The sequence below is a fragment of the Anomalospiza imberbis genome, chromosome 18 (assembly GCF_031753505.1).
Source record: "Anomalospiza imberbis isolate Cuckoo-Finch-1a 21T00152 chromosome 18, ASM3175350v1, whole genome shotgun sequence".
NCBI lineage: Eukaryota > Metazoa > Chordata > Aves > Passeriformes > Viduidae > Anomalospiza > Anomalospiza imberbis.
The window spans coordinates 2740891-2763261 of record NC_089698.1 but is presented as its reverse complement, the minus strand read 5'-3'; the positions used below and the strand labels follow the sequence as shown (position 1 = coordinate 2763261).

Here is a 22371-nt window from a genome sequence, read left to right as displayed (position 1 = left end):
CCGTGTCCCCTCTCCGTGTCCCCTCTCCGTGTCCCCTCTCCGTGTCCCCCCGGGGCTGCGCGGTTCCCACCTGCCCGCGGGGGGAGCGGCGCTGCAGTTCCGAGCGCGGCCGCCAGGGGCGCGGCGGCGCGCGGCGCAGTGCGCGGCCGGGAGGGGCGGGGGGCGGGCGGCGCCGGTCGCTCCTGCCCGGAGCGCGGAGCCCCGAGCGCGGATACCGGAGCGCGGATACCGGAGCGCGGATACCGGAGCCTGGATACCAGAGCGGGGAGCTCCCAGCGCGGCCCACCATGAACAGCATCAAGAGCGTGCCGGCGCGGGTGCTGAGCCGCCGCGGCGGGCACAGCCTGGAGGCGGAGCGGGAGCAGTTCGACAAGAGCCAGGCAAGGACGGCGGGAGGGGGCGGCGGGGCCGCGGGACCGGCCGCGGTTACGGTCCCGGTTCTAGTCCCGGTCCTGCTCCCGGCTCGGGGACGGAGCAGGCCGGCCCTTTCCGCGGGGCATCGCCTCGGGACGCGCTGAGCGCGGGGGCTTCTCAGGCGATGGGATGAGACGGGATGGGGGGCGCAGGTCCCCGCCGGGCTCCGGGGAAGCCCCGGTGGGGCAGCGCGGCCGCCGTCCCTCTGCCCGTCCCCGTGTCCGCCCGTCCGTCCCCGGTGCCGCCGCCGCCGCCGCGCGCTCCCCCGCCCCCACCTGCGCCGCCGCTTCCTCCCGGCGCGGCCGCGGGACGGTCCCGCGTGGGCACCCGCCCGTCCCGCCGCCCCCGCGCCCGTCCCCGCGGCCGCGGCCCCGCCGTGCGCCGCCGCTGCCGCGGGCAGCCGGGCCCCGCGCCGGCCGTGCGCCCCCCCGCACCTCCCGGGCCTTATCGCAGGTAAACACGGCCGGCAGCACACGGGGAAAGTTTTACGGTGCTGGCGGGAGCGCGGCCGAGCCCGGGCACTCCGCGGCAGCCCCGCATCCCTGCCGAGCCCCGGCCCCACCGACACCGGGGAATGTTTCGCACCGGGGCTGGATTCATCCCTGCCCCGCGGCTCCGGGTCACCCGCGGGTCACCCTGCGGGGATCGGGGTGTTTGGACCCACGGACGGTGGCAGAGTGGAAACAAAGCCCGAAGGCGTTTGTGCTCCATCGTGTCCGGCTTGGCGGGGTGTCCGTGCTCCTGTGGCCCCACGGGGTGGGCAGTGGTCGGGCACTGATGGGGCTGGCATATGGCTGGTGGGAAATGAAGTACTCAGACAGCGTGGGCAGGGATGGACAGAGGGATGGACGGAGGGACGGGCTCGCTGCTGCCCCAGCAAAAATAACAGTGCCCTCCCGCATGCCTCCTCTGACCCCTCTGCTTTTGCAGGCTGTGCATTCATCGCAGATGGTTTCCCCTTTGCCCCTTTGCTTTGCGGTTCCTTCCTCAGCCCCTGGGTTGATTTGGCCCCGGAGAGCGCCAGCGAAGGCAGGTGGGAATTTCAGGCCTCGCAGGGTCACGGGGCTGGGTAGGAAACGGAGCTTGCTGGGTTTGGGGAGCAGCACGAGAAAACCGGCAATTCCGGTTCGCTCTGGACGCGTCTCCTTCAGTCGTCCCGCTGGGCACCGCTGATAAACGATCGCGGCCGCAGCGCTGCCCCGTGCGCCCGGGGCTGCCCGTGCCCGGCACCCGGCACGAACCGGGCCCTCCTCCCCCGCCCTTCCAGGGCACCTTGGGCTTTTCACTGGGACTTCTGGAAATCCGCACAGGCACAGGGATGCTGTGAGCGGAGATGTGGACAGGGAAAAGAGGTGGTTGCTCGCTGGCTGATGGTCACAGTCACTGCCCAGAACTGACTTTTTTCCAGCAACTGCTAAAAACTGTCCTAAAGGAGCTTTATCCTGGTGTGGTTTCCTGTAGTGGTGCTTCAGTGAGAGCAGAACTGTTCAGTGTCAGAACGTGGGTATTGATCTGCCTTTTACCTCTAATTATAGCAGCTGCTCAGCCGGCCGCCAGTCTTCTCTGTGTCACAGGGGTGCTGCTGGCACGTCCCCTCCTCGTCTCTGTGTCACAGGGGTGCTGCTGGCACGTCCCCTCCTCGTCTCTGTGTCACAGGGGTGCTGCTGGCACGTCCCCTCCTCGTCTCTGTGTCACAGGGGTGCTGCTGGCACGTCCCCTCTGCTGCCTGAGGATTCTGTACCAGAGTCCAGAGCCCCATCACCTTTTCCCATGTGAGGGCTCAGGTGATGTCTGTGGTTACAGACAGGAGTTGCTGGCCTTGATGAGATCCCAGGTTCTTGTGGGTGACATGAAGGTCACCTGCTTTCCCTGAAAATGCTTTTCCATATCTTGTGTCAGGGTGATGTAGATGTCCCCCTTGGAGAAGCTGTGTGTGGGAAGTAGGAAATCACCATCCCACAGCAGGCACTTGCTCCGCAGCCTGGCAGGAGGAAAAACTTGTCCTTTTCTCCTGGTAGTTTCTGCTTTTCTTGAACAAAATGGCTAAAAATCCAATGAGCTCTGGAACCTCAGGATTGCATCGTGTGTGACTGCCAAGTGGTGTTTTCCTGGTGTAATTTGGGAAGGAGCAGCGTTAGGAAGGGAACTCTGGAGTTCACAGCTCAGCTGTTCTGACAGCTCACGCGCTGCCTGGCCAGGGAGGTTTCCAGCTGCCAAATAATCTCTCCTGCTGTGGCATCCACTGCCCGGAGGGGATCGGGACCCGGTGGGATGCCGGGGAGCCGCGGGCGGGAGGATCAGCCCTAATTAAAAGCAGCCAGGAATGAAAGGGTGGATGTTAAACTGCGCTCCTTCATTTGGGCGCTTTGATCCCGGCTTTAGTCACCGGCTTGGTACGTGTGTGAGCAAAGCGCTGGGGCTGCAGCCCTGTGGGATCCCACAGCCCACGGCCCGGCAGGTTTTGGGGTTGGCTCCTCACCCAGTTGGCCTGCCAGTGATGGGGAGCAGTCCACAGGTTGCATCAAGGTTTTGGCCAGGCTGATCGTGCACCTGCAGTGACAGCCAGGACCTGCCCATCTCCAGACGTGCCAGTGGTGTCCCAAGAGGTTGGGTCAAGGGTGAATCTCCCCATTTAGGAGCCATCCTCCACAGCCTGGCTTTTCCAGCCAGCCAGCAGGAGCATCCTGACAGCACACGTGTGCCCGGCTGCAGCATTGCCCCGTGCTGGTGCCACCATCCCATTTTCCTGGATCTCCTGGCCAGCTTGATGCTTGGAGGCAGGGAAAGCACACGTGGGCTGGCAGCCCTGAGGGACTGGCATTGGTTTGGTGCCACCATGGTTTATTTGGGACCATGCTGGACCCATGCTTGTGGTGGTGCTGTGGGTGGGCTGGGGCTGCCTCTGCATGTCCGTGTGCTGGACATTAAATGGCTCAGTGAAACCTCTGCACTGAATCCCCAGGGATGAAACCAACCTCTCCAGCAGGTCCTGGGCTGAATTTTGGCTGGTCAGGCTATCAGTGAGATTAAGGGCAATAAAAGCAATAAAACCACCACTGCCAGTGGGCATTACAGCTCTGTTTTGGGACAGGCCAGCAGAGTCTCAGCTCACTGAGCAGCTGAGGTCCCGTCCCCGGGGATAGGGGACAACATTTCCTTTCCTGGGGGTCTGCCCATCTCACACTTTGGCCCTTCTGGCTGCGCCTCCTCCAACGCCCGTGGGGTTCGGGTTCCATGGATGGGTTGGGATGAGCGTGATGGGCTGGGACAGGCCTGTCTTAGGGCAGGCAGCAAAACTCCCGGCTTGGGAGGTGTGTCTGCCCTGCTCCCTCTATGCAAAACACCTCAGGAAAGATGCTGTAATTCCTTCAGCAGCTCCTCACTGTGAATGCATTTCCAAATCCTTCCTTGCCTGGTCCAGGGATAAACCATCCCTTCTGTCAGTATCCCGTGGGAGGTGCTGGCATCCCTGAGGACCTGTGGCACATCTCTCTGGCCAAGCTGCCACCGAGGGCACAGCCTCTGCCAGCTCCAGGCTTTTGGGTGGCTGTGAAGGCACTTTTGGAGAGGCAACTGTGCTGCAAGTGCCTGTTCCCGGGCACTCCAGGCTCGTTAACCTTTGGGGATAAGAGGATTACAGCAAGTCACCGGCTTAACTCCACTGCTGCTTTTCAGCCCCACATGGCAGGGTAACACCGGGACTCTCCTGGTGCAGGAAAGGCAAAGCCAGTCCCTCTCCCCAGCAGCTGGGCTCGGCCTTTTGGGACAGGTTCACTCTTTGGGATGATTCAGAGTTTTGCTGCTGTCATGGTCAGTTCGTGGGTAAGCTGTTCTGGACTCTTTTGGGGTGAGTTTGGTGCATGGACACCTTTGACACTGCCCCTTTGGTGTTGGGTTCCTCCTGCATAAGTCAGGAGCACTCGATAACTCGGGGTCAGGTTCCTCCTCCTGCAGGAAAGCACTTCATTTCAGAGGTGTCCCTGGACAAGCAGCCATGTGGAAGCAGGTGCTTTCCTGGGCAGGTAGCTAGGATTTTTATAAGGTTTTAGTGCTGTGGAGCTGCAGGGAGGGACCGAGTTCCTCTTCCGGCACAAGTGCTGCCAGCGAGGCAGCTTCCTGCCTTCCCAGCTGGGACCTTTTTCCTGTGCTGGTGACAGAGGGCTCATGGACACAGGCACAGCCCAAGCACTCCTGCGGGGGTGAAGCAGCTCAGCTGAGTCTGAGGAGGAGGAGGAAGATCCTCATCAAACACAGCAACTTGTATTTGCAGCCCATCAACACGTGGGGGATGCAACCGACCCCACTCTGCGGTCATCTTTTGGAATAAATTCCTAATTTAAAGTCTGCTGTGATCAAACACATCAAAATATAGACAACCCTCTTCTGATAATCACATTGCTCTGGATTTTTGCTCCATCAAGATGGGCATTGAGGCTGCCACTCCCTCCTTGCTTGGGGGCTGCTTTTCCCCACGTGCTGTTTGCACACAGCAACATCCTCAGAAGAACCCAAACCACTCCCCCGTGGTTCAAAGGCTCCTTGTGATTACACAAACAACCCTGGAATTTGGCATCTCACTATTGTGCTTTAATGTTCCCTGGGCATGGCGCTGAGTTCAGGCTGCAAAAATGCAAAAATTGGTTTCCTGGGACAGGGACAGCCGGGAGCACCAGCAGCAGTGGTCAGATCCTGCTGGGGATGGGGGCTTTAATGGATGCTTTGTTTGTGGCTAAAAAGGCCTGTTCTGATGTGTTACAAATGACTTTGAGGTGACAAATGTGTTCTAAACTTCAGGGTATTCCCCAAGAGCACCAGCACTGCACTTCGGGGTGTCGGGGTAGCCATGGGGATCACACCGTGCCTGACAGCCACTCTCCCCTCCTCTTGCAGGCCATCAGCATCAGCAAAGCCATAAACACACAGGAAGCACCAGTGAAGGAGAAACATGCCCGCCGTATCCTTTCCCTTGGCTCCCAGGACAGCACAGAGGAGTTTGGGGGGTGGGGGTGTCACCCCCTGATGCTGGAGCCGCAGGAGATTTGGGAGACAAAGATCCGTGCAGAGCTCAGCTGGGGGCTGGCATCACCTAGGTTCATCCATCAGTGAAAAGGCAAACAAGCAGTGCAATAAAATTGCATTTCTTTGGCAGTAAAATGCAGAGGGCCCCAGTGTGCCTTCAGCAGGAGGAGGTGCACCCAAAAATGACAACTGGGGATCTTATCTGGGGGTTTTATTTGGGGGTGCAGCACTGTGCCGGTGATCCCTGTGCTCACGGGGCACCCAGTGTCCCCTTTTCAGTGAAAGCTGAACAGGAACAGTCCCCAGCCCAGCCTGTCCCCTGCTCTGTGTGTGTCCAGTTGGCCTTGACTGCCCTGGAAGGGATCATCCTGGGGACACACCACGAGAAGGGAGCGTTCACCTTCTGGTCCTACGCCATCGGGCTGCCCCTGCCCAGCAGTGCCATCCTCAGCTGGAAGTTCTGCCACGTCCTGCACAAGGTCCTGCGCGACGGCCACCCCAACGTGAGTGTCCCCTCTGCAGCGTCCCTCCTGCTTCGCTCCCAGGGGGCAGTTTCTGGCTCTTGCCAGCATCCCTCTGCACAGGGAGTGGGATCCCTTCCCTACCCCAGCCACCTTTCCCAGGCACTCTGTTGTCTCACATCTTTGAAACTCCCCCGTGCAAATCCCCGACCTTTGGGTGCTGAGGGAAGTCTGGAACTTCTCCCAGAGCTGGAGTGATGTAAGGGGCTGGATCCCTCCTCTTCCCCAGCAGCAGGGCAGACAGGCAGCCCCACTGTGCCACATCCTTCCCTTTTGTGCCCCCAGGTTCTCCAGGACTGCCAGAGGTACCGCAGCAACATCCGAGAGACGGGGGACCTGTGGGTGAGTGGGGCAGAGTGCAGGTTTGTGCCTCCCAGGGGGTTTGGAGGTGGTTGCTGAGGAACATGGTGGGCACAGAGAGGGTGAAGCACCGCCTGAAACAACCTGCTGTCTCTTTGGGTGATGGTTGTGTGCATGGTGGAGCCACAGGTCACTGGCTTGTGTGGGATCTGCTGGGTCTGGTTACCTCACGGTGGATTCTCCATCTCCCCTCGTGTCTCTGCAGGGCCATTTGCACGACAGGTACGGGCAGCTGGTGAGCATCTACACACGGCTCCTGCTCACCAAGATCTCCTTCCACGTCAAGGTGAGGCCTCTGCCACCTCCACACCACCAGATCGAGGGGATGTGCCATGCCAGCAGCAACTGATGGCTTTTTCCTTCCTTTTGCAAAGCATCCCGAGTTCCCCCCAGGCCTCGAAGTGTCGGATGAGGTGCTGGAAAAGACTGCAGGGACGGATGTGAACAACATGTGAGTGTCCCGGTGGGGCCCAGAGCCCATGGTGTGGTCACCAGCTCCATGACCCCCAGCTGGCAGTGTCCTGCTGACAAAACCATCCCAGGATGGGGCGGTCACCAGGATTTTGTGAATTGCTTGGATGGTGCCCGATCCCTCTGCACCCACAGAGCACTGTGGGGTGTAAATGCAGGGAGAAAAAGCCCCAAATTCTTGTCAGTCAGAGCCCTTGCCATCATGAGGACTCTGAATGAACGCGAGCAGCTGGAGCAAAGATGTCTCTGCTGTCAAGTGATGGAGTTTTGGTTTGTTTTGGCAGCTTCCAGCTGACGGTCGAGCTGTTTGACTACCTGGACTGTGAGCTGAAGCTGTCGGAGTCAGGTGAGGAGGCGGCAGGGGCAGGCCCCTCCCGCTCGCCCCGGGGCTCTTGAGCAATAGTTTCACTCTTTGGTCGGGAATGGAGTTCCGGGAGGCCAAGGCTGGAGGCTCGGGTCCCTCTTCCTCCTCCTCCCATGAGATTTCTGAGGTGGTTTTGCAGCTGGATTCCCCCATTGAAGCTCTGTAGAGGTGGTTGTAGGAAAATTTTTAGAGCATGTGGCTGCTTTGAACCCACCTGAGCATGGCAGAGTGTTGTTTTCAGAGCAGAGCTGCTCTGAAATACGTTTTTATTTCTTTTTTGTACAGCCACGTTAATCATATGCGTTACACAAAATCCCTTCTGTCCCTCTGAAGCAGAGGATGGGGCTGTACTTTTTTTTAAAGACTCATTTCCCCTCATTGGAATGCCTCTGGGGAGGGCTGGAGGCCCCTGCTCCTGTCTCTCACCTCATTAGGAATTTTTAGATGGCTTAGAGAGGTGGCAGATTCTTCCTCTGCCAAGAGTCAGGAACACGGAGCTGCCCTGGAAAACAGCACAGCAGGAGAGACCGAGCTCCCAACAGCCTCCTGCTTCTCCTCCTGACCCAGTTATACAGAGAATTTATATTCATAAATACTTTAAAGCTGAGCAGGGAGGAAGCCGGGGTGGATATGCTGCCTGGATCCCTGCCAGGGGAAGGGATCTGTTTCCGAGCAGGGGCAGGCGAGGCTGCGGTGCCGCCGGGCTCGTCCCCTGCCCTGGCATCCTCTCCCAGATCCTTGCATGATTAAATAGAATGGAGCAAAACCTCTCACTTTCCCCAGCTGTGTCGTGCAGCAGCAGCTTTAGGGCAGTGCCCTGGAGCTAAATCCCTCCTTTTTGGGGTTGGGGTATCCACGGCAGAGCCGAGCACCCCTTCCCTCTGCCAGCAAGGTCCATTTGGGTGTTTTTGCTGCTCGGAGCAGGGCTGTTCTCAGCTCAGGCAGCAGCCCTGGCATTTCCCCGTGCCCCACATCCGCCGTGGTTAATGATCAAGCGGTGTGGCCGGGCGCGGGCGGCTCTGCAAACACGGCTCCCCTCAGTTTTCAGGCAGCTCAACACCTCGATGGCCGTGTCGCAGATGTCGGCGGTGCAGTGCCGCCTGGCCCCCCTCATCCAGGTCATCCAGGACTGCAGCCACCTCTACCACTACTCCGTCAAGTTAATGTTCAAGCTGCACTCCTGTGAGTCCCGGGGATGCACTCCGTGCTGGTGTTTTCCTGGGGTGGGCTTCTGGGGCTGGGGATGAGGCTGGTGTGGAGTGAGGCATCCATCGCCACGTCCCTGTATCCCAGCTGGGCTCTCGGGGCCTGCTCCATCCCACACAGACATTCCGGATAAAGGAATCAGAAGGACTTGTTCTTGATTCATTCAAACCCACGTCCCCTGGCCTGCCAGCCCCCTGCATGGGCAGCACAGTGCCAGCAGCCTCGTGTGGGTATTTTGGAGTTCCCACACCCACATCTCCCTGTGCCACATCCCTGATCCCTGTGCCAGGGATGGGAACACCCCACTCCCATCCTGACCCCTCGCATCCCCACTCCCTGCTGGATTTTGCCCTGCTGGCTTTTGCAGAGGAGGGGTCTGGGAGCTTGTAAACACACGTGAGGCCCCGGATCAGTCACAGCTGTCCCTCCTCACCCAGGTCTGCCGGCCGACACCCTGCAGGGCCACCGGGACCGCTTCCACGAGCAGTTCCGCAGGTAACCGGGGCCCAGGTGGGGCAGTGGGGTCGCCTCTCTCCTTCCAAGCCCCCTCTCATCTCCCCTTTGTCTTTCCCTCCTCTGCAGCCTTAAAAACTTCTTTAGGAAGGCATCTGACATGCTGTATTTCAAGCGGCTCATCCAGATCCCTCGGCTGCCCGAGGTAGGGCAGGATTTGGTGTGGTGCTCGGGAGAGCTTGTGGGTGGCCCCCTGGATGGGTCTGGGGACACTGCAGAGGGACCCTCTGGCCCTGTCAGCTCCCTCCCTTCCCCTGGCACTCTGCCTGCTGCAGTTCCTGACCCCCCTGCAAGGCTGCAACACCTTCTCGTCCCTACAGAGCCCCCCAAACTTCCTGCGGGCGTCCGCGCTGGCCGAGCACGTGAAGCCGGTCGTCGTCATCCCCGAGGAGGCCCCCGAGGACGAGGAGCCAGAGAACCTCATTGAGATCAGCACAACTTCCACCACGGAGCCGCAGGTGGGGGCCTGGGGCTGGGATGGGGGGCAGGCTCCCGTGTCCTGGCTCAGCTCAGCAGCCTCTGTCCTCCCCAGATCACCTCGGATCTGTTTGAGCAAACCTTCGGGCCGCCCAACGGCGTTTGGGATGACAGGTACGGGGGGGCCAGCGGGGGCGAGTGGCCGCTGCCACGTGGGACCAACCTGCCCTTGTCCACAGGGATGCACAGATCGAGAGCCTGAAGAAGGAGGTGGAAACGCTGCGTGCAGAGATGGAGAAGATTAAACTGGAGGTAAAACCTGGCTGGGGGGGCAGCTGGGGTGGGGTTTGGAGCCGTGCTGTGGAAACCCTGAAGGGATGCAGCAGGAGTGGGGTCCTGTCGTCCAGTGTTGTGTTTTGGGACCTCTCCCCGTGCCAGGATGTGATTCCTGACGGGGTGGAGGCGTGTGAGACCTGTCCCTTGCTGTCCTCATGTTATCAACAGGGACAGAGTGACTGCCAGGGTAAAGGGCAGAGCTTTCCTGTGCATCCCACGCTTGCTTTGCCCAAAGTGCAGGGGGGCACCTGGATGGGGGCGCTGGGGAGGGCAGGGCCGTGCCCCAGTGCCCGGTGACCCCCGCAGGCGCAGCGCTACATCACCCAGCTCAAGGCACAGGTGAACAGCCTGGAGGGAGAAGTGGAGGAGCAGCGCAAGCAGAAGCAGAAGGCGCTGGTGGACAACGAGCAGCTGCGGGATGAGCTGGAGAGGCTGCAGAGGGTGAAGCAGGACAGTGACAGGTCACAGCGACTCTGCGCCGAGGCCGAGAGTGGGTGCCCTGGGGTGTCCTGTGGTGCCCGGGGCCGTGCGCTGCGACCGCTGTGGTCCCTGAGGGTCTCTCTCCCCTGCAGAGAAAGCCAACGCCACTGAGATCCGCTACACGAAGCTGAAGGAGAAGCACAGCGAGCTCATCAACACCCACGCCGAGCTCCTGAGGAAGGTAATGCTGCTGCCTCTGCAGGCAGGGACTGACACTGAGGGCAGTGTCCCCGAATTCAATCCCTCCCCCTCCCTTTTGGGGTTGGGGTATCCAGGGCAGAGCTGAGCACCCTTTCCCTCTTCCATCATAGTCCCTTTGGGTGTTTTTGTTGTTGTTTTTCGGGGTGTTCTGCTGTTGTTTGGGCTGTTTCTGCTGGTTTCTGTGGCCAGCGTAGCTGGTGGGATATCACTTGTACCAGCAGTCATGGCATGCTCGGCTCCAGTCCTGGAAAGGGGCTCTCGAGGGATAGGTTGGTGATGGGGATCCTGTGTCTCAGTTGTGCCACTCACATGTTTAATTTTTTGCTTTGGGTGTTTTAATCTTGCTTTTGTCCCTTGGTTCCTCTGCCACCACTGGTGTGGCTTGTGCCTTCCCAGTCCCCCTGTATCGGTCCCATCACCCTCTGAGCACCAAGCAGGGGGCACCCCTTGAATCCATGTCCACTGTGAGAAAGGCGTCTTGGATTTATTCTCTGAGCTAGAATTTGGTTGGAATGAGTGTGGGGATGGTGAGGATCCCCTTTGGAACGCCAGGTGAGCCCCGTGTCCCCCCACAGAACGCTGACACTGCCAAGCAGCTGACAGTGACACAGCAGAGCCAGGAGGAGGTGGCACGTGTCAAGGAGCAGCTGGCATTTCAGGTGGAGCAGGTCAAGCGAGAGGCCGAGATGAAGGTGAGCTCTGGATCCTTCCCTGCTTCCCTGCCAGCACTGAGCCCTCCCCAGCCTGGGAAACAAAGTTTGGGAGCAGGGGAAAGGGGTGGTTGTTGCTGTTAGGCCCTGATTCCAAGGAAGAGTTGCCCTGGCTCCTCTGGAAGGTGTTAATATATGACTCATTCCCTCTTGCTCAAATCTGCCTTTTCTTCCCCCAAGAAAATGCCACAATGCAAATTGATGGGTTTGAGTGCTTTCCTTCTCTGGGGATCAAGATGGGGGCTGCTCCTAAAATTTCTGGTGTGGGAAAAGGAGCCCTTCCAGGAGACACCCCCTGCCCAAGACCCCAAAACCCCTTCCCTGCAAAGCATGGCAGGGTTCGTGCCCTGCATCCCAGCTGGTGCTGGTGCCGAGCGGGGCAGGGGCTGAGCCCTGGGCACGGTGTGTGGGCACAGCTGGAGGACCAGAGCGTGCAGATGGAGCAGCTGAGGCAGGAGCTGGACGCCCGTCGGGACGAGCTGCAGCAGGCGCAGCGCTCGCTCAGCCACGCCAAGCAGGTACGGGGCTGGGGGGCAGCACGAGCCCAGCTCCCTGTCAAACCCTGTCACGGGGGGCTGGACGTGCCACCACTGCTGAGCCAGAGCTTCAGCAGCAGCCCAAGGAGCTGTCACAGGGCTGAGCGTGGGCCCAGCCCACCAGTGTCACGAGCTGGGCATGTCCCGAGCTCCCCACTGCGTGTCTGTTGGGCTGCCAGCAGTGACAGGGCAGTGACAGAGCAGTGACAGGGCAGTGACAGGGCAGTGACAGGGCAGTGACAGGGCAGTGACAGGGCAGTGACTGGGTGTCCTGGCCCCCCATGGCAGGCAGGTGTGGAGCTCAGTGCCCAGGTGGATGCTCTGCACGCCGAGAAGGAGGTGCTGAGGCGGTCGGTGAGCGAGAAGGAGTGTGAGCTGCTGTCCACACGGGGCCTCATCCAGGAGAAGGAGCTGCAGCTGAGCCAGGAGGCAGACAAGGCCACGAGGGAGATCCGGGAGCTCCAGGGCAGGCTCCTGGAGAAGGTACAGTGCTGTGTGAAGAGCCCACTGCCCCTCTGCTCACCAGGGGGAGATGTCTGGGGGGTGCCAGCTGATGTAGCCTGTGGGATATCACTTGCACCAGCAGTCATGGGATGGTTTGGTCTGATCCTGGAAAGGGGCTCTCGAGGGATATGCTGCTGATGGGGGTGCTGTGCTACTCACCTGTCCCTCCTGCCTCACAGAGCAACCAGGAGCAGAGCCTGCAGCAGAAGCTGCTGGATGAGCAGTTTGGAGTCCTGCAGGAGACAGTGAGAGAAGCCCAAGCCATCCTCCGTGATGCCGTGGCCAAGCTGGATGACCCCCTGCACCTCCGCTGCACCAGCTCCCCAGGTATGTCCTGCTCATGCAGGGGGCTGAAACATGCCATGCCTTCTCCCTCCTGGACAGATGATGTTGCATCTCTGCTCTCCCATGGCTTTTGTTCCATCATGCCTGAGGTGGTTGGGGTCAGACTTCCCAGGATGAATTTTTAGCTCTCATGTTCAGCACTATTTTGCTCAGATTTTAGTGCTGTTCCCCAGCCAGGGATACACTTCCACTCTCTGGTGCCTCGTGGAGTCAGCACTGGTGCAGACACCCACCAGCCTGGTCGTGCTAAGGAAATAAAATGGAATTCCTTGCAGATTACCTGCTGAGCCGGGCGCAGGCGGCGCTGGAGTCCACGGATGCCCTGGAGAAGGGGCACGCGCAGTACGTGGCCTCCATGGCAGGTACCTGGGGCTGGGGACTGCCACTGCTCCCAGCTTGCTCGTGTTTCCATGCACCCAGCAGCCCCCAGCGGCTCCGGGGCCACCGGCAAGCAGCAATGCCCTGGTGACGGAGGGACACGGGCGGGGCTGGGGGGGTTCCCGTGTGCTCCTTCAAGCTGCAGCGGTCAATCCCAACGTCTCTGAGTCTTGTAGTGATCCTTGAGTGCCTTCAAGGATGAGCTGCAGCCGGCAGGGGCTGGCAGGGGCTGGCAGCTCCTGACCCTGTGCTGTCTGTGGCAGATGCTGCGGGGCTGGTGGGGGCTCTGGCCCTCTTTGCACACCTGGCAGGTGACACCATTGTCAACGGCAGCGCCACCTCCCACCTGGCCCCCACGGACCACGCTGACCGTGAGTGCAGGGGGTGCTGGGGCGATTTCTTCTCCTGGGCCTTTTCTTTAGGGAGGCCAAGCCAAAGTCCCCTCTGCCAGGGGCAGATTTTACCAGGGACAGCACATTCCCCATGCTTCCCTTCCCGACATTCCCTGCCCTCTAGTGCCCCTCCCTGGGCCACGCTGCTCCTGGAAATTCATTTGTAATCTCCTAGAAGAGATTACAGGATGCTGCTGGTGTTCAGCTGTGGATGAGGGGAGGAGGAAGATGAGGGTGGGCAGGGCTGGGATGAAGGGACCCCTTGCCCAGGCAGGGCTGGCACCGAGCTGTGCTCTCCGCAGGGCTGACGGAGACGTGCCGGGAGTGCGGCCAGCGGAGCCTGGAGTACCTGGACCAGCTGAAGGACAGGCAGAGGCTGGGCAGTGCCGAGCTGGGGGACGTGCAGGAGGCACTGCGAGGGGTCCTGCAGCTGGCCCAGGTAGGAGATGGAGCCCAGCACAGCCACCTTCCCACTTGGGACTGGCAGGGTGGGTCCCAGGGAACACTTTGGGGTGGTTTGTCCCCCACACCCACAAGTTCTGGTGCTTTCCTTGAGCCATCTCAGCTTCCGAGCACTGAGACCCTTCCTGGTGGTGCACAGAGCTGGTCACCCTCAGATCAGCTGAAGTCTTTCAGCCCAGTAACCCCTGTGGAAGGAAAGTTCCCATCTTTCAGACATTTCTCCTGGTGAACCCCCTATTAGTCTTTTCTTTTACACCTCTTTCAGTTCTCCAGGGCCCTCTGGAGCAGAAACTGCTCCTATGATGGAGTTTTGTCACCTTGATTTGGGGCATTTCTTACCTCTGAGGTCCCATGCCATGTTTGCTGCAAGCTGGTGGCACATGTACCCTCACTGTGCAGGCTGCAGAATGCTGCTCCTGCAGCTTTGATGATTTGATGGGGGCGGGAAGGAATTGGATATCTTGGTTTGTAGTTATTCCTTATAAATATTCCCTTCTGTTTCTCTGCCTAAAACCTCCTCATGCCTGCTGCCTCCTCTGGCAGGAGCTGAGACCCAAGAGCCTGGACATCAAGCAGGAGGAGCTGGGGGACATGGTTGAGAAGGAGATGGCCTCCACCTCCGAGGCCATCGAGGATGCTGTCAGGAGGATAGAGGTGAGACAGAGCTGCAGGATGGGCCATTCTGGGGCCTTGGGGAGGCAGAGTGTCCATCACTCCTCCACCTTCTCACCCAACATGGCATCCAGCCCTCCCTCTGGTGTTTCCCAACAGGAGATGATGAGCCAGGCCAGGAACGAGAGCTCTGGGGTTAAGCTGGAAGTGAATGAGCGGTGAGTTTTGAGGAGGGACATGTCACAGGTCTGTGCCTTGCTGGGGTGTGCTCTGCTCCAAAACAGAGCTCCTGCTCTCAAAAAAAAAGCCCCATTTTCTGAGGCCAAACTTCCCTGGATACTGAACACTTTTCCCTTGCTTCCCTTCAGGATTCTGAACTCCTGCACAGATCTAATGAAGGTCAGTGCTGCAGAAACCCATCTGGGGTGCACAAAACTGTAAGCTCCCACCAGCAGCAGCATCAATCCTCCTCTGTAAGACCCCCATCAAACCCCAAAACCTGTTTTCCTTCATTGCAGGCTATCAGACTTCTTGTAACAACATCTACGAACCTACAGAAGGAGATAGTGGAAAGTGGCCGGGTAAGTCCTCCCTTACACTCATCTCTTTGTGCTGATAAAATGCAGATTTTCCCCCAGACTGCAGAAACACTCTGGATTTCATGGTCTCCCATGTTAGCAGCACTCTGGCAGTCCCAGTTGCTGGAGATGGGCTGCTCAACCCTGTGCTCTCTTGCACAAATCACTGTCACCCTTGCAAAGCCTTGTCCATCTGAAGATGATGCCCAAACTTGTGTGTTTTAAACTAATCCCAGCTCAAATTTATAGGCTTGGGACTCTGATGTTGTTTTTCTTGATAATTATTTAAACAGTTCAGTAAGAGCAGCATGAAGAGCACAGGAATGCTGTCACTCCCTTGATTTATGGCTTTATACATTAATTTACACATTATTACACTTTAAATGGGTATTTAATACAGATTTATATGTTGTTGTATATTAGACACAAGTTAATCCAGGCCATAATATTCTCATAACAACAGGGGGCAGCAACAACTCAGGAGTTTTACGCCAAGAACTCGCGCTGGACCGAAGGGCTGATCTCTGCCTCCAAGGCCGTGGGCTGGGGAGCCACACAGCTCGTGTAGGTACCCCCAGGCCGGGAGCTTCCCCTGGAAAACAGCTCCATGGGCTGCACCCAGGGCTGGCTCGTGCTTCCCTGTCACCCCGTCCTCCAGAATTCCCACTGCTGAATTGCTAATTCCTCGTGGAGCCTCATTGCTGGCTCCTTATGGAGGTCTTTGTTTTTACGGACCCTCCGCTTGGTTCATTGCTAATTCCTCATGGAGCGTTGTGGCCTGGGGTGGACCACACGGTCACCCAGCTAGGGGTGGCAGTTCCTCCCTGTCTGCAGAATGTGAAATCAAATCCCCTCCGTCCCGGTTCCTGCTCAGGTGGTTGTGGATGGGGTGGTTGGAAATTGCCCTGTGCCAGTGCAGGAAATGTAGGAGGGTCTCTTGGGTAAAGCTTTACAAATCTTATCCATTATGAAAACAAAATCCTGCCTCAGGTCGAAATCACCTGGATCATGGCTTTGAATAATTGCTTTGTGTATGAGCTTTAATAACAGCTGGACTCAAAGATCTTTTCCAACTGTAGCAATTCCATGATTCCGTAATTACAAAGCTGCTGGATCCAGCTGCTGATTTCCAAGGGTATTAGCAGGAGATGAATAATCTGCACTTGCTCTGTTGTGTCTCTGACACAATCTCCCTTTGACCCCCGCTGCAGGGAGTCTGCAGACAGGGTTGTCCTGCACACAGGGAAGTACGAGGAGCTGATCGTCTGCTCCCACGAAATCGCTGCCAGCACAGCCCAGCTGGTGGCTGCCTCCAAGGTGGGTGTCCCAGCAGGATGCTCTGGGTGTCTCCTCCTTCTGTCCCACGGGTGTTCCCCTCCCCTCTGCCAATCCTGCAGTCTCCCAGAGCAGGGGGAAGGGAAGCTCTTGCTGTTTTCCAGTCTGGGATTTTAATCCGTGTGTTAGTATTCCCGCACCCAAGGCTTGCCTTGGAAACGAAGATGTGTAAAACCTCCCATCTTCCTCCTGTCAAGCTGGTTATGTAAAGGAAATGTTAATAACTAACAAGAAATCCAGAGAAGCAGCTGCTGGAGCTGGAGTTGAGGATGGTGGACTCCTGTCGGTGCCACCTTTCCTGTTGGTGTGGGTGGAAGTGAGGGGTGGAGTTTTCAGTGATGCGGGTGTGAGGGGAGGGGGATCCATAGGGATTTTGGGTGGGTTTAAAATCAAGAGCACGGTTAAAAAACCAGAGCTGTGTCTTCACTGAGTGCTTGGCCCAAGTGGGAGCAGAGCTGGTTTGGTGTCCTGGGGCTGAAGGGCTTTGCAGGGATCACCTTGTCTGGCCATGATGGGATCACTGAGGATGAACCTTCCCCTCTGTCCATCCATCCATCCATCCATCCATTCTTTCCACTCCCAGGTTTTCATGCCCAAAAGCTCTTTGCCTCTGCCCGGGGCTCCCTGGAGCTGCATGGGGGGGTTGTGGTGGGCACCCACAGCCATTCCTGTGCTCGTTGCAGGTGAAGGCTGAGAAGAGCAGCAGGAACCTGGCCAGGCTCCAGGAGTGCTCACGCAACGTCAACGAGATGGCAGCAAACGTGGTGGCTTCCACCAAGTCAGGGCAAGAGCAGATAGAGGAGAAAGGTGAGGTTTTTGCAAGGAACAGGTAGAAAAACCCACCCTAAATCCCTTTCTGGCCTGGGGAACACCCCAAGGTGTTTTCCAGCTCTGCTTTGGCATGTGAGGGGTGCACTCATAGGGGCCCTGCTGTCCCCCACAGACACCATGGACTTCTCGGGCATGTCCCTCATCAAGCTGAAGAAGGAAGAGATGGAAACACAGGTACGGCCCTGAGGTGGATTCCGCACGGCCGCGGACGGGCCCGGCCCCGCGGTGGGGGTCCCTGTGCCCCCAGCACGGGTCCCAGGATGGTTTTTGGGGGCAGGTGAAGGTGCTGGAGCTGGAGAAGCGGCTGGAGGGCGAGCGGGTCCGTCTGGGCGAGCTGAGGAAGCAGCACTACGTCCTGGCCGGGGGCTGCGAGGACGCGCCGGAGGACGGCGAGGCCAGGCCGGCGCCGGCGCCGCGACGAGGGATCCTGAAGAAACCCCCCATTGCCCAGAAACCCGGCCTGGGGGAGGTGGGGCCCGGCTGGGGGGTGCAGACCGGGCAGGGGGGGTGTTCCTGGCGCGAGCTCTGACCGGGTTTGTCCCTGTCCCCTTCTCGTTGCAGCCCTAGCGAGCCCCCGGCCCCACGCGCCGCGTTGCCTTCGCGCTGCTGTGCCTTCACGCGCGGGGTCTCCTCAGCGCCCGGCCTGGAAGCAATCCCAAACTGGATGTTTTCTTGAGGAACAGATGTTATTTTTTGTTTTCCTTTTTTCTGAACTGTAGAGTGGCGGGGCTCCTGCGCTCCCCGGGCACCGCTGAGTGCTCCCCTCCTCCTTCTCCTCTTCCTCTTCCTTCTTCTCCTTCTCTTCCTGCTCTTTTTCCTCCTCCTCCTCACCTGCCAACCGGTTCTTCCTGTTTAATTTAATTTGGGGTTCATTTGGATTAATTTTTTTTTTAAGGACTTTATCGGCACTAGAAGTTTTCAGTAAATGTAGCTCTACTCTACTGCTCAGACCCTTTCCAAGAACTGTGAACTGGTTTTACAGTAGGAAACTGGTGGACTTTTCTTGCAACCATTTTTTAAAATTCCCCTTTTTCCAGCCTGAGGAATATTTGGCTTCATTTTGGCGTGGGATCAGCCCTCAGCAGGAAGGGAAATGTTTGCCTTCCCCAGCATGTGGAGCAGGGCTTTTGTTAGGGAAAAGCAGTTACCGACACACACCGGCAATAAGGATACAAACGTTTTTATTTTTATTTTTTCCCTTTTCTATTTTTTATTACTACAGCAATGTCAAGGGATCAGTTGCATTATGTTTTATATTTAAGATAATTAGCAGATTTAAATCTAACCGTGGCCTACGGGAGCCAGGGACTAGAGAAGTCTGCAGCAATAAGGAATTGCTGATGTGGAGAGATGCGGGGGCAGAATCAAACTCCTGTCAGCTGTGTCTTCCCTTGGAGCAACTACCAGGATGTAGATTATTAAAGGAGCATTATTTAAAATACTTTTGTGTTGCTTTGTTGTTGGGGAGGGGGTTGATGACAGGGCCAGGGCCATGACAGGGTTGGTTGCAGGAAACTGGGCCTGAGCTGTGGGGCAGAGAGAGGCAGTAAATTAGCTAAATGTGAATAAAGATATCTGTATATTCACATCAATATATATAGAGTCCTCTCTATGTATCTATGGTTCTGCATGTGCCTATATATATATATATATATATATATATATATATATGCATTTTTGCATATTTTATCTACCTATACTGTTATGCACTATATATAAAATGTAATATATAAGAGATAATTATATTTTATATAGGAATATATTATTATAGATCTATGATAGGTAATCTAGGTGATTTCTAATATGTATTAGTACATACTATATATATGTTGCATATATATTATTATATATCTATTAGAGATATATATATCTATTAGAGATATATATATCTATAGATATAAAATAGGCAGCTGTATACGATGCATAATATCATATGGGTGATAAGACTGAAGCATTCAGAGCTCAGCATGACAAGGTGACCACAGCTGCCTTGTTCAGGTGGTGACTTGTGAGGGTCCTTGTCATGTTCAGTCAACATTTACCTCCCATCCCTTGTTACCCTCAGGCCCAATTGCAATCAAACTTCATCAAAGCCACAGTAAAACCCAGGGCTTTTCATCTCTGTGACTGCCAAGAGGCTGTAAAGCAGTTAACAAGAATTACAAGTGGCTGTATCTCAGGTAAACACATTTATAAGGTATTTCATTATTTATTCTAGTTACGAAACAGTCTCGTGATGGCCGCAGCTTCCTGAGGTTACACGTCACCAAGCTGCCTGGACAGGTTTATGGCTTTCTGGGCAGTGGCCAGTGCCAGGGCTCGTCTCCCAGCTCGGTGTGTGGCCAAAGTGCAGTGCCCAGAAGGGCTCTGGTGCTCCCCCGGGGTGCTGGGCGAGGCCAGCAGCTGCTGTGATCCTGCAGGTGCTGCTGAGGTCACCCCAGCCCAGAGGTTTAGTCCCTGCTCAGCCTTTCCGTGAGCCCTGGGAGAGGGTTCCACAGCCCTCGGGTGGCTGCTGGCACATCAAGTGACAGTGACACAGCAGTGACGGGGGCCAGCTTCCTGCTGAGTTTCGTTTCTTTCAGAGCCCTTTTCTCTCAAGGAAGTGCTTTCTGCAGTAGCTCAAGTCTATTTATAGACAGTGATAAAGATATATTTGCTGGGAGACTGACATCACCCAGCCACTCACACCATCCCATTTCATCCCAGAAATCTTGATTAACCAGGAATGCAAACTTTTAAACTCTCACTACCCTAAGTCTAGCCACAGTCCTACTTAAAGGATTCATTATATTTAAAGAATTCAAAAATAAAATGTGGCTTTGAGATTGATGCTGTGGCTAAATGGAACTTGTTTACCCCCACTGCTGTCACACTGATTTATTTAAAACCATCCAGGACAGCATAATCAAAAGTCTCAAAAAGTAGCAGCACAAATAAGGATAAGCTCTATAAACCATTTGAAATGTAATCCAAGTTAATTTTTGTACAAAAAAAAAACTTACTGTCCAGTCTAATTTTTTTTTCTTCAGTCCTATACATTTTTGGAAAGTGTTTGCTATTTGTAGCTGACAAAAATATCAGAATGACAAACTGTGTGTCTGCAAAGGTTTATTTTGAGATCCCATCAAGACATCCTGTTGTGCAGGATCCAATTTGCTAATGACATTTAAATACCATTATTGTGGCTGTGGAGAGGAAGATGTTTCACTTCATGTGCTCCTGAGAACAGATTTTACTCAGTACCTGTAAGAGAAGCAGTGGAAAATAACCAAGTTGTGAAATAATCCATCTTCTGCTCCCTTCCACCGAGGTGAGTAAAGTACAGTTTTATTTCTTCTCGAAGCAGCTTTCGAGCAGGCCTTTATCACAGCCCTCCTCTGGGCTCCCTCAGCAGCCAAACCTCCAGTGACCACAGGTTAGTTTGAACACCAGCACACAGAGCAGCTGCAGCTCAGCAACAGAGAGCAAAGTTGGCAAAACACAGGTGTCAGATCACTGGGGGCAAAAAGTGCACTGAAATGAAGCACACAAATAGAAAACAGGCTGGGGCAGGCTCTAGGAAGTCAGGTAAAGAAACCAAACCACAAAACTTCTGCAAAAGTTTTTAAGAGCCCTTGAAGCCACGAAAAGCAGCCACTTCTCTGCAAGAAAAGTTATTTTTCTGCTGTGCCCAACCAGGCATGAATTAGATGAGTTTGGGCAGCACAGTATTTAGGGATGGTATTTCCTGAATGACCCACTCAGGAAAATGACTGGGGGAACCCAGAAGCACCAGCTACTCAAATCATTTAAGAAATGCTTCATGGAAGTTTAACTTGCTTCATGCAAGTTTAAATAAAAACAAAAAAATACAAAGCTGATCTGGATTCCCCTCATACCACACCCCAAAAGGTTATTTCCAGCATTTTCTCCTCGGCCAGGTGGTCTCATTCCAGTGCTGAGAACTGGAGCCACTTTGTCACCTCCCATCCTCTGTGACTGGCTCCCTTCAGGACCAAGAAACCCCTCAGAAATTAGCTCATCCCCAGCAGTGGTTGCTGGAATAATGTGCAGTTTTAAGTGCACGTAGCAAGGTGTGGGATTATGTGGTGAGAAGGAAACATTTTTAGCTTTGAAGGAAAAAATAATTCCTACACATCACCTACAGGAGCGCAGAAAAAGCACCTTTGAGCGGTTTGGAAATAATAAGCAGTATTTAAAAAATAGCTTTTAGCTTACAGCAGGCTCCAGGGTATGCACTGGCACATCTCCCAGCCCCAGCAGCCTGGATTTGTCCTGCAGGTAGGGGGAAAAATGGAGAGTGAGGCTGAGAGCCCTGCCCAGGGACAGCCTCCTTCAGGGACAAGGTGTCCTGGGGCACAGCCTCAGCAGGGCACCTCCAGAGCTTCAGTGGAGACCCAACATCTCTCAAAAGCCCTCAAGGAACATGCCCAGTTCCTGGTGACTGAGTCTCTGAGAGGTGAAGAGGCAAAGCTGTAAAAGCCTGGCATGGGGGATGATTAATGTACAACCTGAGGGGACTCAAATTACAGGAGCAAGGTTGAGGGAAGGACCTGCCCAGCCTCCAAAGCCACCTCCAGGGAAGGGACAAGCCAAGGCCACGCGGACACTGCAGCGTGTCCCCAACAAACACCTTTTATTGTGCCATTTTGCTTTTTTGTTTCCAACACCCAAGTGCCACCTGACTCCCCTCCCTGGCAAGGTCTGACCCTAGCAGGTGACAGCTCCTTTGCACAGGGAACAATCCCAGCCAGAACAACCTCCTGGGACACCAACCACAGGGAAGGGCCAGCAGAACCCCAGGGCTGAACAGGCACAGCTGGAATCCCACAGCTCTTCAAGCCACAAAACAGAGCAAATTCTTGAAGGGCAGAGCTGAAGAGCTGCAGCTTTTACATAACACCTTCCCCTGCCCTCGCCCACCTGCACTGAGTCAGCAGAGCAGCTTTTCCTCATCTGCACTTTCCCTTGTCTGCAGGTTATCCAATCTCTGCAGCCACCACAAAGGGAACAGATCAAGAAACAATTTAAAAAGGGAATTTCTTCCCTGATCACTTATTCCCCACTGGGATTTCTATTCTGCATCACTACTGAAGTGACAGATATCACAGAAAATTACATCAGGTCTTTTCTGCCCTCTGACTCATATTCCTAAATAACTCTGGTTGACTCATTTCTCCTAACTTGGCTGATAGCTAAGATTTTCCTCTCTTAAAAAAAAAAGGCTTTCTCCCTCCAGCCTTTCCAGGTGATTCTGAACATTCCCACTAGTTAATTATAGGAAATTAGAAGAAAAGCAAAGGGGTTTTACCTGACAGACAGCCCACCTACCTCATTGCCCTGATTACACTTGAAATCTACTGTGAGCAGACCCATCTTGTATCAG

General features: G+C 55.8%; 1 protein-coding gene across 2 annotated transcripts; it reads left to right on the top strand.

Annotated features, from left to right (window-relative positions):
- Positions 1-82: 82 nt before the first annotated feature.
- Positions 83-18426, top strand: HIP1R (huntingtin interacting protein 1 related). 2 transcript variants are annotated; one of them, XM_068208431.1, is made up of 31 exons: positions 89-380; positions 5305-5368; positions 5794-5936; positions 6240-6296; positions 6520-6600; positions 6689-6765; positions 7070-7131; positions 8191-8331; positions 8793-8850; positions 8938-9013; positions 9189-9326; positions 9401-9459; positions 9525-9597; positions 9928-10111; positions 10194-10282; positions 10878-10994; positions 11429-11530; positions 11837-12031; positions 12232-12379; positions 12673-12759; positions 13039-13146; positions 13470-13606; positions 14173-14283; positions 14401-14459; positions 14610-14640; positions 14760-14822; positions 15283-15383; positions 16031-16136; positions 16838-16961; positions 17098-17159; positions 17263-18426. In XM_068208431.1, exons 1-31 carry the CDS (start codon positions 288-290, stop codon positions 17512-17514), a joined length of 3198 nt encoding a protein of 1065 aa, XP_068064532.1. In that variant the 5' UTR covers positions 89-287; the 3' UTR covers positions 17515-18426. The 2 variants fall into 2 exon arrangements, 1 of the variants encoding a protein (XP_068064532.1); XR_011004912.1 differs by lacking the exons at positions 14173-14283; positions 14401-14459; positions 14610-14640; ... (4 more) ...; positions 17098-17159; positions 17263-18426 and having other exon boundaries at positions 83-380; positions 12673-12739.
- Positions 18427-22371: the final 3945 nt, after the last annotated feature.

What these genes read in the sequence shown, in the direction of transcription:
- HIP1R (XM_068208431.1), top strand. Translation starts at nt 288, where the DNA reads ATGAACAGCATCAAGAGCGTGCCGGCGCGGGTGCTGAGCCGCCGCGGC. An exon ending in AGGGCAGGCTCCTGGAGAAG is followed by an intron (nt 12,032 to 12,231) that starts GTACAGTGCTGT and finishes CCTGCCTCACAG; the next exon opens with AGCAACCAGGAGCAGAGCCT. An exon ending in GTACGTGGCCTCCATGGCAG is followed by an intron (nt 12,760 to 13,038) that starts GTACCTGGGGCT and finishes TGTCTGTGGCAG; the next exon opens with ATGCTGCGGGGCTGGTGGGG.